The 12,473-nt window shown below is 31.8% G+C and overlaps 1 protein-coding gene across 4 annotated transcripts in view; it reads left to right on the top strand.

The window, feature by feature from the left end:
* LOC127718371 (low-density lipoprotein receptor-related protein 1-like) overlaps positions 1-12,473 on the top strand; it is a 52,956-nt gene that overhangs the window by 22,521 nt on the left and 17,962 nt on the right. For all 4 annotated transcript variants that reach the window (XR_007989790.1, XR_007989788.1, XR_007989789.1 and 1 more), the window contains exons 3-4: positions 10,034-10,205; positions 11,447-11,653. Coding sequence is in view for 1 of the 4 variants with exons in the window: in XM_052224361.1 (XP_052080321.1) it covers positions 10,034-10,205; positions 11,447-11,653 (379 nt within the window). In the remaining 3 variants the exon portion in view is untranslated. The remainder of the gene's footprint in view (positions 1-10,033; positions 10,206-11,446; positions 11,654-12,473) is intronic.

Raw genomic sequence — 12,473 nt, 5'->3', positions numbered from 1 at the left:
CAAAGTATAACATAATTAACTTGAAAGTCAATCAAAATCTTCAAGATGGACAAATCTTGCATACATTTATTTTGACAATATACCCTTAGTTTGTGTGAACAGTATATAGATCAGAAAAGGCGAAAAAATTCTGGAGATATTTCATTTTCATTAATAAAAATGTTTAATAAAAAATTGTATACCTTCATAATTCTATAATGATTATAACATATTACTATCAACAAATGATCTTTAAAAGAATAACACAAATAAAAGAAAATATATTTTTCTCACTTTTAGCCAATTAGTTTGCAAATACAAATAGCCAAAAATGCATATCAAGGACAAAGCCCTTTTTCGTTGTCAGCATCTTAATAAATACATTGTTTTTTGTAAGTATTCTATCCAAAACTTTTGGCATACATTGTATTACACTCTTATTCAGTAGATAATAATTTTTATAGATCATAAAACATATTGTTGTCTTTTTGTCCACAGATTTAAGCATATTAATAAAAGGAGATGTGGGGTATATTTCCAGAAGCATGCAAACAACACAAAATAAGCAAGTTTTTTTAAGAAACATCCAGTTTTCAAGAAGTTTCTACACAATACTTCAAGCTCTAAATTCCACAGTCTGGAAAAGTTATGAATTATATTCAACCATGTCAGACTAACAAGTAAAGATCTCATATCAACAAAATAATAATGTTTATTTTGAAACTTGGTTTACTCATCATGCTCAATTACAACCTGAATCTATCAAGAAGAATTATAGGTTAAAATTTTAATTAAAAGGTAGATTTTATACACAAGAATGTTCAGTAAAAATAGCATCTATTACGAACAATACAATGTTCCAATAGACTTTACACCAAAATTATGCCAAGATAAAAATATTCACCAACATTTGCAGACCTACTTGTCTTTTCCTGCAGAAAAAGTTATACTTGTGAAAATATCATAAAAAGAGTTCATTACATTTCATGCAATAACTTTCTTGTTTGCCCTGATATTCACCAATATAATAAAACTGAAAAAAAAACATCATTGAAATTATAGGTGTGTAAAACTTGGTCACATGTGATTATGGAGATTTGGCATTTTGTCATGTCAGGGCCTTTTATAGCTGCATGACTATACGATATGAGTTTTGCTAAATGTTGAAGGCCCTGTGATGAGAAACAATTATCTTGAACATGTACACGTCTAAGTTAAATGATAAATAAACACCGTTTCTAGGGCGAAAGTCAGAATGACAGGGCGACTTTGTCGCCCACTTTGCCTTGTGTGGTGACCCCTGATAATAGTGTAACTTAAAATCAAGTTGGTACAAGTATTTGGATACAAAAATTGATAGATGATCTATTAATGAAATTTATCACAAATTACTACATATTTCCAATGAACATGTGTGTGTGTGTACTGCTTTGCTTTCTCTGTCCTGAATGTTCTTGCATTTATTTGTGCTGTATTCCTGTCACGTAATGTAGTCATTTTAGCAGTATTTTTAACATAGCCATATAAGCGGGAGGTTTGGCTAGCCATAAAACCAGGTTCAACCCACCATATTTTCTTAAAATGTCCTGTAACAAGTCAGGAATATGGCAGTTGTTATCACATAGTCCGTTTCTATGTATGTTGGCGTTTGTTTTTTAGCAGTTCAGTGTTTCTGTTGTTCCGTTTTGTTTCCTCTTATATATAGTTGATGTGTTTCCCTCAATTTTGATTTGTGACCCGGATTTGTTTCAGTTAAATCGATTTATGACTATTGAACAGTGGTATACTACTATTGCCTTTATTTGCATCTACCCTTATTCATAATCATAACTGATGTTAAATTTAATTTCTAAATATAATTTTGTAAATAAAGTTCTGTTAGACAGGAACCACAACTATCAATATTGTCACAATCAAATAGGATTTTACTGATACTTTTTTTGCCATCATTGGTTGTGAATTTTCAACTTGCTAAGTAAAGATTTTAATGGGGTTATTAAAACTTCATCTACAGTAACAATTACATCACTTTCTAGATATTGACAGCAGAAAAAACCTCGTTTACAATACCGACAGCATTAGCATTAAAAACATTCATTTCTGTCATAGCAACAACTTCTGAGAGTTTTTCGTCGTCATGTCATCTATATTAACCTCCTGAAGTTCTGCTCGTGGTTTCTTTACTGCCAAAGAAGTCTTTGATTTTGAAATAATGTTAGCAAGATATCCTTTGATTTGAGGTGGGTTAAACCATTCCTGTCTTGTAAAAAGCTTCTGGCCATTTTTATCTGTTGCCTTCCTTAACTCTTCTGACTAAGCCAAAAAACCAGGACGTGAGCCAGTTTTTTTCATATGATGCACAAACTTCTCACGTTCTCACAAGTTTTCACTTTTTCTGAAAACCTCTTCTTGACTTGTCATTCAAATATACAGATATTTCAACTTCATGACTTGCTTCCTGAATGACATTTTGGTACTTTTGCAAATCAATACATGAGGAAGAGTATATCTGAACTGCTGTATCCACAGAAGATATGGTAATTTTTCGGTAATTATGATTTCCTAAGAGTAAATGACGGTCAAGATTGAATGAAGTAGCAAACACTTTATCACATGAAAAGTCAAGGCAACAGAAATATGCACTAGAGGTAGAACATGTAGAAATATTGCTGTTTTTTTAGCTAGGTTGATTCCCCTCTAAGCAAGGTTGCTGATCATTGGTATCTTCATTTCTGCTATCTGCAAATTTGGGAACTTTGCCACTGATAGGTTGATCTTGTGGAAAAGGATCCAGAACCTAAAATTATTGAAAAATATTATTATATGAATTATTTAAATAGGATTAATTGTACTGAATTGGGTATGTATCTGCATGATTTATTGAGTGGTTAACTCATCTAAGAAGGAAAGATAACAGTATTTCAATTTAGTATGCTAGAAACTTTTTCATCTACATACAAATCATCTGTTTTGTAATAATTGCTGACATATGACTGACTAAACAAACAAAAATTACGTTAAATTAAGAAATACGGTATAACAGTCTGCACCATTAGCCACTAGTCTGATGGTCCTGACCAGTAAAACTTTATTCGAACTAGTAAGTATTTGCAAAACTTTGTTTAGGCACATAAGAAAACTGTCCAAATATTGGTCTTTCGACTAGTAGTTTGAGAAGATTTTGGTGCAGACTGCTATATACCTGAACAAGAACTTTCATTGATTTTACTATTAACCTTTTGATTCTGCCTTGTGCTCAGTTTACCCATACTCACAATTTAAACACTGAGTAGTTGTCTGACAAATCTGAAAACTCTGTAGACTAGATGTTAAGTCATTTTGTTCAAAACAGTTCATTATTACCTTGGAAAAGTGTGACATAAATATTTGCCCGACGGACAGACAGATGGACAAGATGAATGCAATATAGCTAGGTCACTCCCAGATTGGAGATACAATAATTTTTTTGTTTGTTCTTTAAAATTTTTTCATAAACATCCTTTTTGAATGTAGGCATGTGATCACTTACAATTCAATTTTCCAAATAAAGTCTATTTCTAAGGGCATAACTCCTATAATAAAATGATAATGGGGTTCAAAATCCAAAATCTAAATACACGGTTAGGACCCTGATTTGAACAAACTTGAAAACTGGGCCCACAATCAAAATCAAAATACATGTTTTGATTCAGCATATCGAAGAACCCCAAGAATTAAATTTTTGTTAAAACCAAACTAAATTTTATTTTGGACCCTTTAGACCTTAATGTAGATCAATCTGAAAACCAGGCCCAAAATCCAAAATCTAAATACACGGTTAGATTCACCTCAAGAATTCAAGACTTTGAATTAAACTACTTTGAAATTGGTCAAGAATTAAGCAATTTATACAAAGTATTAGAAAAGTATTGTTTTTGACCCCCTTTTGGTCCCTAATTCCTAAACGGCATATACTGTGCCCTTTTTTCCACTATTACCGTTCTGCCCTGAGATTCAAGCTGGAACACTGATTACCGAATTACATTGAAGATTAAATAAAAAACTTTTACCTTTCAAATCTATCATGTTATATATATGCCTCAAAGAGCCCTACCCTTTTAAAAGCTGGCACTCGCTACGACTACGTTGAAATGTAACAATAATAAAAAAAAGTTATTGTTACATTTGACACTAATTGTCGGAATGCTAAGTTGGGTTAGGAACCGACTAATTACGAATGTAACGATAATATTTGTTTCTACGGTAACGTTGTGTTATTGTTACGTTGATGCACTTCAATGTATGCTGGGACTAGTTATATGTATTAAAATACAACTTGAAAACTTTTATTCGTAAACAATGCAGACATTTTTTTATTTTTTTTTACACTGATGGCAGCTTCTACACATCTAGTATGTCACAGTGCTTTTTGGAACATGTTTTAGTCCGACGCATTTTTGGTGAAACCACTCTATATATAGGCAACCATCACAAACGAGTGATGCAGCAATGTGCACGTCGTTTTTCCAGACTAAACAGTTCCACTCTACAATATCACTTTTAGCAACTTTCAATGTCTGCCATGCTTCAGGTAAAAAAATATTTTGTTATTCTTGAAATGTTTATATTTTTGTCCAAAATTTTTGTTGGAAACATGTAAGGTTGTTTTATGTTGTATGTTAATATCATTTCATTTCCGTCCATTACTGATGTTACATACAGAAGTTCGCAGTATTTTAGTTCACTGCTGTCAAACTTTGCTTTTGATGTATCAATTTTTCGCGAGTTGTGTTTGTATAACTGTATAAAATTTGATTCTTGATATCGTTTTAGTTTTGATTCAAACGCATCTAAAATTTTGAATTTTTCACCAAAAACAAATTTGGTAATAGGAATCACTTCATCAATTGTTCAAAGTATGATGACATTAATATGGGTAGGTGAACAGTTAAATACATAGAAGTGAACACTTTTCTTCTAAACATAGAACCATGGAACTATATTTTTCGCCTTTGGCCCTTCTAAACTGTAGTAATATCTTGAAGAACATTAAAACAGTTAATACTTAAAAACTATTTAAACATTATTTGTTGAATAATATTATTATTATTATTATCTCGAGGAATCAAGCTACAAGACTATTGTAGGTTACTGAAAGTTTAATACATATATCGTAACGTAAACGCTACGTAACCGTAGACACCAATATTATTGTAACGTTTGTAATTAATCGGGTTTTAACCCAACCTAGCATTCCGGCAATTAGTGTCAAATGTAACAATAACGTTTTTATTATTGTTACATTTCAACGTAATCGTAGCCAGTGCATTAAAAGTTTTATTGTTGGAACAATTATAGCAATTAGCAAAGCATGACAAGAGTGTAGGTCTGTCAATATACTTGTTATACTCCATATAAAAAAATAGCAAAAGAAGAAAGACAATAACCCTGGGAGGAAGTCTTTACACATGTATACTTTTGTGTTTGGCCTATATATACATGTATATTTTGCATGCTATTTATATTAGATACATGCATGTATAATACACTGATGTTTATATAATGAAACTACTTATCCTTACCTGGACCAACAGGAATATACACTCCACTTTCCATTCATATGTCTTTTGCTATTTGTGCCTGGTTACCTGTTTCAACTTTAGCAGTGAAATTTGAAGTATTTGGCATCTTCTTTGTCGTCTCCAATATATCCCAAGAGTGTTTCTATGTTTAAGACAAGCATATTTATCGAGAGTTGAGGAATCCAGTGAAAACTTCCCATATCTATACAAGATAAGAAGGCCCTCTGGTATCTGTAAATCTGTATCACAGGCTATCCCAGGCAGATGCTGTTAAACTGGCTTCTCACATTTCAAAATGTCTATGACATCCTCAGATGAGGCATAATATTGGGAGCTGAGCCACAAGGAGAATTATTTTTTAATGAATTTGTTGTAACATATTAGTAGGGTACCGTTATCTATTCTTTGACTGTGTAAGACCTCTCTTATTACACATGTATATCATTTTATCAACTGTGACAACTTTGGCATTCTCAACTAATCTGCTTTATGTTACTTTTTTTGATTGCAATGTTTTTTCCTTAATTTTTTTTTCTTTTCCTTGTAAAATGTTTATGGGATTATTTATTGCGACATTTTGAAACATATGGCTAAAAAAATTAAGCTTATATTATAGCATGTGTTAAATAAATCTTTTGAATTTCGTGTATTTCGCATCAATTTTGTCGTAATTTTACCGTACAAAATACAGTCTATAATCAAATCACCAGCAAAAGCTATAAAACATCAATAATTTATGTTATTATAATCCATCATAGCATGTGTTAAATAAATCGTTTGAATTTCGTGTATTTCGCTTCAATTTTGTCGTATTTTTACCGTACAAAATACAGTCTATAATTAAATCACCAGCAAAAGCTATTAAACAGCAATAATTTATGCTATTATAATCCCTTTTAGCATTAAATTAAAATTTCAAGCGTGATTTTAACAGTTATAAGTGTCAGAAAACACCTCTCATATGTATTTCTCTAAACTGACACAACTTTAAAATATTGGCAGAATTCCAATTTTCACACAACAGACAATAAAATGAGTTTTCTTTAATTTGTAACATATATTTGGTGATTCTATCATAAAATATATTATTATGTAATAACAGAATCATTTTTTTTTTAAGTTTAAAAATTGTGCAATTACACTGAAATTTCAAAGATTTTCGGATTTCCCATTTGCTAAAAATTAAAACACCTGTTTCTTAAAAATAGCACAAACAGATATAAATCGAAACACTTTCAAAGTGATGCTAAGTCATTGGACCTTCCAACAAACAACGTAAAAAACCAAATCCCAATAGTTGCTTCTGGACAATTTTAGAAATTTTGCATAGTTTTCTCTGAAATCAGCTCTTAACATGTTTAATGTTGACTGTTTTCAGATATTTCGTTCAAAAGTTCTCGGATCTTTATTGACAAATATGTAAATTGAGTTGAAAAGTTTAAATCAGACAAACTATTTACTTGTAACTTGTTTAAATTTAAAACACTTACAGAGTTATAAGATACTTGATCTTACTGACTAGCTTTTACAAAATAATTCATGGATGAACATTTATGACAATTTCTAGGCAAATACAAATTAATTTTCACTTCTTCGTACTATAAACATCAAAATTATTTATTTTGTAAAAATATTTCCTTTCTCCATTTGCACGTATACCTAACAACACAATTATTTTCATTTACCTGTGTTTAAAGTAATTGCAAATGGCTGATATTTTTGTTCAAGCATATTGTTTTTCTTAAATTGTTTAACATCTCACAGCAGTGTAACATGTTACTTTAATTATTCTTCCCTTAGTTTATTTATTTTGTATTTACATTGTATCATAGATCAAATTTATTTGTTCAGTGTATGTTCATTTGTGTTAATATGTACTTTGATTGAGTTAAGCCATTTCAATTGATATTTTATAGTGTGTCTTTCTATGTTGTGATGTTACACTATTGTTTCAAATAAGGGCAAAGGTTTAGTACCATTAAAACGTTTAAACTAGCTGCAATTGTTTGCACCTGTCCTAAGTCAGGAATCTGATGTTCAGTAGTTGTCGTTTGTTGATGTGGTTCATAAGTGTTTCTCGTTTCTCGTTTTTTATATAGATTAGACCGTTGGTTTTCCCGTTTGAATGGTTTTACACTAGTAATTTTTGGGGCTTTTTATATCTTGCTGTTCGGTGTGAGCCAAGGCTCCGTGTTGAAGACCGTACTTTGACCTATAATGGTTTACTTTTATAAATTATGACTTGGATGGAGAGTTGTCTCATTTTCACTCATACCACATCTTCTTATATCTAGATCTCGTTCTGTCCCTATTTTTAAACTAGTTTTAGGACTACACACAAACTTTATCAGACACACGAAGCGCTTAATTCACATTTTCAAGACCTGTCTATTCAAATATTGTTTTCTTTTCAGAAGTTTTAAAAGTTTGAGGTTCTTGTATACAAAAAAAGGGATTTGAAAAAGAAGCAAATGATACAAAGGGGACATTCGAAACTCATAAGAGGGATAAAAACTGGCAACGTCATAGCAAAGCAAAAAACGATTGGTATTCAATTATCAAACGAGAAAACACGAAAACACGATTAAGTCTTAACAAACATGTTACAAAACACTATAGGCTTACCAACACACACCACCTCCAAAAAGTAGTTTTCCGGAAGGGTATGAAGATTCTACTTCACTTATTGCCCCCGTCCATCTGCTCCCGTCAATAAAAGATTTGATACAAATTCTCATTCGGTGATGTAACAATTAGAGGGAAAATAGACGGGGTATCATGGCTACGATAATTCGAACCTTTCCGTTGTCATCAGTCACAAAGATATTTTATACCGGTCAATCAACTCGTAAAACTTTCGAATGGATGACTTCAAAGTTATCACTAGGAACCCTTGGTAGAATAGCTTCCCTGTACGCAGTATTCCTCAATAAGGAAATCTTAATAGGAAACGCAAGCTCTAGAAAATTTTATCAGGTGGGGGATAAATAATTTATTTACAGGGATATTAGGTTGCTACATAGAATAGGAAATTTATTGACAATTGGAAAGATGAAATCATATCATTTGTCGAAAAGTTTTGTTCTCATATATCCTTCCTTTTAAATTAAAAGATTTGAGTCAAAATAGGAAATAGACGATCCGGGTAAGCTTATTGATCCTTTAAATAAACTTATTCTAAAAGGTTACCAATTCAATAACGTAAATAGATCATTGAACATTGTTTTTATCGGAATAAATATTGATTTTGTTATTAGTAAATTAAAACCAAACTAAATATTATTGTTATACACATATGTACATTCATTGTCCTACAACATGTCGATACAAACCTATAGCTTGCCACGGTCATGTTCTTCTCTGACTGTTAATGAAGTCTTTAACTAAATCCATTGGATGTTGGATTGTACTGATTGCTATTTTAGTCTTCGATCCATGATGTTTTTTTTTATTATTCATTGGCTTTGAACTCATTTTTAGTAACAACGAGTACTCTCAAACCTTTACTTTGGGTCTTTTGTGATTATGTTAGGGGTAAGCCCTTTTATACAGATTAAATATAGATTGACAGACTTTGACTCTAGATCATTCTTTTTTATTTTCATTTTCAAAAATGCAAATCCTTGTTAAATATTCATATATATAAATATACATTAATTTCATTCATTACTTTACAATGTTTTTCTGCAGTCAATTCTATGGCATTTCAGTATTAGGATACATTTATCGCTGTAATCTCTCTGTCATGACATCTGACGACATGTTAACAGTCCACGTTGCAGTCGTAAACCGATCTTGCAAATGGCGAGTTGTCTCATTAGAAATCATACCGCATCGTATTCTTTTTTATATTAACTCTATTTTATGTGATCGGGTCTCCTTTATTTCAAGATCGATAACATAGATGTGTTCAACAAACTTCGAATTATTTCGAGAGAGGACATCACCTGTATGGCAATATGTGAATTAAACGAATAATACTAGCTTAGAGGAGCATCACAGTTGTTATACAAAATGTCTACCAAGAGTGCACGTGACAATAAAGTTTCCATAACGTAGAAAATGTCACATGGTAATACTCGTTTTTTTTCACCAATCCTTTTTTATACAAAATTTATCTGTTCAACGATAAACATTTTCAACCTATATATACTTGCAAATTCTGCTGAAGGGTGTAGCATAGGTCTAAAGTGATGCCGTGTGTTTTACAGTCTTTACTTTCTTCTACGAATTGAGATTTTTGCTGTTCTATGTTTTTGTTTTTTATTTGTTTTTTTTTTGTTTGTATATCTGGTAATTACAATAAAAGGTCAAAAGGATATTTTGCTTAATTCATTTACACTTATACATGGAAATTTATGTTGATTGTCAACATTCTTCTAAAGTGTACCTGACTGTGTGGTTTTCCTGACTCCCGTACATCTTCTATAGTTAGTTGCAATTTTATGGTTATTCTGTATATGACGCCATCCTGAAAGAGTTTGCCATTGCAGGTAGACAAGAAAAACTGTTGTTCTCCACTTCAAATAAAATGAAAGAGATAGATCTGGATACAGGAGTCGTGGAAGAACTAGCCAATCTTAGTACAAACGTATATTCCATAGCTTACGATGTGAAAGAAAGATATGTGTATGCTCCAAGATATCACGAAAATGTCATCTATAGGTACTGTTAATTAGTAATTAGTAATTAATATTTGTTTTTAGACTGGCAATATCGTGATAATTTATTATATGGAACAAAACATATGTTGCCACCAAGAAATGCATGTTACATGTGTCACTGACCAATACGAAATAAAAGAAAAAAATTAAATTAAACAATAACATATTTTTATAAACTAAAAAAGCAGATAAAGATGAGAAGAAATTATTGTGAAAAAAAAATATACGCGTATTTACTGGCTATGAGGACAATAGCAAGTTTTAAGTTGCTGTCGAGGAGGGCAATAAAGTTGCTGATGTCCTGATAGCCAGCAAATAAGTGTTTTACTATACAGAAAGAATCTAGTATATATACATATAGAGACTATTTATAGTTATTCTCTTTATACTGTAACTCTGACAACTGTTTCAAATGAAATGTTTTGGGTAAAACATCATTTTGTTAATTTGAAGCAGTCGACGTAAACATTTCGCGAAGCTATATTCTGTTTTGACGTCATACTAATTTGACTGCGCAAATAGCACAGTTGGAGTATAAACAATCATTCGGAATTTTCGGGAGACGAGTCAATTCAAACGATACAGAAGATACGGAAAATTACCCATAAAAAGACGGTTAATAAAATTGAGAATGAAAATGGGGAATATGTCAAAGAGACAACAACCCGACCAAAGAGCAGACAACAGCCGAAGGCCAACAATGGGTCTTCAACGCAGCAAACAAATCACGCACCCGGAGGTGGTCTTCAGCTGGCCCCTAAATAAAATTATGTACTGGTTCAGTGAAAACAGACGTCACACTAAACTCCAAAACATATAAAGGACCTAAAATTAAAAAAAAAACATACAAAATTAACAAAGGCCAGAGGCTCCTGACTTGGGACAGGCGCAAAAATGCGGCGGAGTTAAACATGTTTTGTGGGATCTCTACCCTCCCCCTATACCTCTAGCCAATGTAGAATAAAGAAACACATAGCAATAGTTTTTTCCAGACAATTTCGTGAAAATAAGTAAAGTATTCCTCTTTATTTATATAAAGAAAATACATACTGAGGTATACTAATCTCTTTTATGTCTCAGCGTAACTCTTCTACACGCACAGCAGTGTTATCATATGGAAATACATGTAGTTAAAAACAAAATACAATTGAGTAGATTCAGAAACCTGTCTTGATAAAGAACATGAACCATGACGAAACACGATCGAAGATCAATATTAATTTATATTTTCTCATATTTCAGATTCCCTTATCCAAATGAACAAACCGTAAATTTTGAAATTGTTATCTCAACAAACAGCCCATCTGACGTAACATTTGACTCAGAAAACAGTCATCTGTATTGGACAGAAAATACAGATATTATGAGATGCAATTCAGATGGATCCAATCTAACAACTATTGTTAATGTACCTAGTCCACTTGCACTAACATTAGACACACATAATAGGTTTGTTATGTTATTTACTCTATGTTCTTGAATATTTGTTATTTAACTGCCATTTCCTGTTGTTAGGAATTGATAGTTGCATTGCATTGATGTTATTTAAACATAGCATGTATCATAACATTGATATCGGCATTATATAACAAGGTGATTTAAAACTAACCATTTTGATTATTTACTAAAAATTTGTACCTACCTCAACCTTAAGCATAGCTTACAAAATGAAACATCAAATTAAGTTAGAGTTGACTAATATTTTTGGTGTCAAAATAAGTTCTGTGTCCCCAATTGTCCTGCAATGTCATTTAAAAAACTTAAAGTGATGTCCATCAGGTTATAGCATTAAATGATGTAAATAAGACATCGCAAGGCATATTCAAATTAAAATATTAATTTGTTCTTATCTACAATTCTTAAACAGACTGTCATTACTATATGTTAAAACCAAACTCTTTCTGAAGTTTACTTTATATCTGGCCTAGTTAAGGACTATTTTGTAAAAAAAATGATGTGCAGACAATTTAGCGATTTCGGACAGTCATGTCCACATTCTTGTGTTGGCTCCTCTTGGTATACGCCTGGCTGCAGTCACAAAGCAATTGCGTAGGTGCATCAGATAAATCTGTTTTTTTTTACGTAATGTCGTTGCTCGAGGTCTTCCAGAACGCGGGTGATAAGATGGTGTGTATGTGTCCCTCAGACGAAACACAAGTCTATAAACTGTCATTCTAGAGGAATTAAATTGGTTTGCAACTGCAGTTTGTGACATTCCTTTTTGCAACATCCCAGTGGCTCGATCCCTCTCATCCTGACGTAGACTGTG

This window comes from Mytilus californianus, unplaced genomic scaffold (assembly GCF_021869535.1).
Source record: "Mytilus californianus isolate M0D057914Y unplaced genomic scaffold, xbMytCali1.0.p SCAF_10, whole genome shotgun sequence".
Taxonomy (NCBI): domain Eukaryota; kingdom Metazoa; phylum Mollusca; class Bivalvia; order Mytilida; family Mytilidae; genus Mytilus; species Mytilus californianus.
The sequence above is the reverse complement of the archived record's forward strand: the minus strand, read 5'-3'. Positions and strand labels throughout refer to the sequence as shown.